At 50.6% G+C, this 1,910-nt stretch overlaps 1 protein-coding gene across 1 annotated transcript in view; it reads left to right on the top strand.

The window, feature by feature from the left end:
* Window positions 1-1,910, top strand: part of Mrpl10 (mitochondrial ribosomal protein L10) — a 10,051-nt gene that overhangs the window by 4,895 nt on the left and 3,246 nt on the right. Inside the window, exons 3-5 of the mRNA XM_031354064.1 lie at window positions 782-946; window positions 1,160-1,304; window positions 1,835-1,907. Of these exons, the coding sequence (XP_031209924.1) occupies window positions 782-946; window positions 1,160-1,304; window positions 1,835-1,907 (383 nt within the window). The remainder of the gene's footprint in view (window positions 1-781; window positions 947-1,159; window positions 1,305-1,834; window positions 1,908-1,910) is intronic.

Here is a 1,910-nt window from a genome sequence, read left to right on the forward strand (position 1 = left end):
TCTTCTAGCCTTCTAGGTCACTGCATACATGGGGTACGCACATGCATGCCGGCAAATACATACATACATACATACATACACATACATATATATGTATAATACATTTTTAAAAAAAGAAAATGGAGTCCTTGGCTGGAGAGGTAAAGGCACTTACTGCTAAGCCTGGCTTCTAGGGACCGATCTCATTTCCTCCAGGTTAGATGACAAGTACCTTCACCCACTGAGCCATCTTCCAGTCCCTGTATAACATATTTGGTAAAATAATTCACCGTTGGCACAGTGTGAGATGATAATTGAAGTAACTTTGTGTGTGTGGTACTGGGCATTGAACCACATACTGGACAAGTGGCCTGGCCAAGTCTATCCCAAGCCTTTATTTTAACTTTTTTAAATTCTGTAGTTCAAGCAGGCCTTGAACTTTTGATTTTCCTGCCTCAGTCTCCTGAGTATCTGAAATTAATGTTACAGGTTGTATTACTACACCTATAGTGAAGTAACTTTTGTTAAATATGGTAACACAGGCTGCCTGGCAAGGTATCGGGAAAACGGCCGGTGCTCTCAGGTTTGCAGACTCTACTCTGAAACTGGCAGTTGTCTAGGGGAAGTGGAACAGTTAGGGTAGGAAGTGGTCCATGCTGTAGGAATCGGGTCCAGCTTCCCTACCCGGGTGTTCTCCAGTTTGTTACACATCCTGGCAGCACTGACCACCCTGGTGCCTGTGTTGGGAAAGGGAGGGTACTAGACCACCTGCATAGCTCCTCAGCCATTCCTCTTGCTGCAGGAGTCAGGCCTCATCCGGCTCCTGCGTCAGGATATAGTAGCAGTTTTTCGGGACAACCGAATGATAGCTGTCTGCCAGAATGTGGCCTTGAGCGCAGAGGACAAGCTCCTCCTGAGGCACCAGCTACGGAAACACAAGATCTTCATAAAAGTCTTCCCCAGCCAGGTAGGGTAGCCCTGGCCTGGGCCTGCCTCCTCTCATGCCTGCTGAATGGGCCTCCCACAGGGTTCTTCCAGCTTCTGTCCTAGGCAGCCTAGACTGTGGGTGGGCTGGGGAGACCCTTGGGCTGCACTTAGCTCGGTGCAGCCTGTGACTAAGGTGTTTGGTGGCTTTCCCCTCCTCTTGTCCCCCATTAACCATTCTCTCCTGTGATTGCAGGTCCTAAAGCCTTTTCTAGAAGGTTCCAAATTCCGAAACCTGCTGCCGCTTTTTGTCGGACACAATCTGCTGCTAGTCAGTGAGGAACCCAAGGTCAAGGAAATGGTGCGGATCTTAAAGAGCATTCCCTTCCTGCCGCTGCTGGGTGAGTGGGCAGCCCTGCCGGCTAGAGCTGGGCCAGTGCACAAGGCCTGAGTCACCGTGTTTGCTGGGGCCCGTGCCACTCAACACCTGTGCTGTGGTGCTGAAAGTGGCATGCGCATGCCCCCAGTGGTAAATAAAAATGATAAGAAAGAAGTATCTTAGCTAGTAGGGCTGAGGTAAAGTGCTCTGACCAGTGTGTGTTGGGGTTCATGCTGTAGAGAAGACTGCCTGTGACCCCAGAAAACTCAGACTAGATGGCAGCTACATTTCTTCACTCCAAGATCTTGTCTTCAGAGAAGCTTATGAGCCACTGATGTTAGGGAGTTTGAGACTCTGGTGGGTGTTCACGCATGTTTTCAAGGAAAGAGAGGAGAGGGGATGCACTCCCAACTGTGGGCTGAGGCACAAGTGTGACCCTGAATTTAAGACCAATTTGTGGGGAGAAGGCCCTGGGGGGCAGATTCCTGGGCGCTGACGATGCTTCTCAAGAACAGTGTTTGCAGGGAGCCCGCTGACCCTATGCTCTTGCAGGTGGCTGCATTGACGACACCATCCTCAGCAGGCAGGGACTCGTAGACTATGCCAAGCTGCCCAGCCTGGACCGGCT

The sequence above is a fragment of the Mastomys coucha genome, unplaced genomic scaffold (assembly GCF_008632895.1).
Source record: "Mastomys coucha isolate ucsf_1 unplaced genomic scaffold, UCSF_Mcou_1 pScaffold5, whole genome shotgun sequence".
In the NCBI taxonomy this organism is placed as follows: Eukaryota; Metazoa; Chordata; class Mammalia; order Rodentia; family Muridae; genus Mastomys; species Mastomys coucha.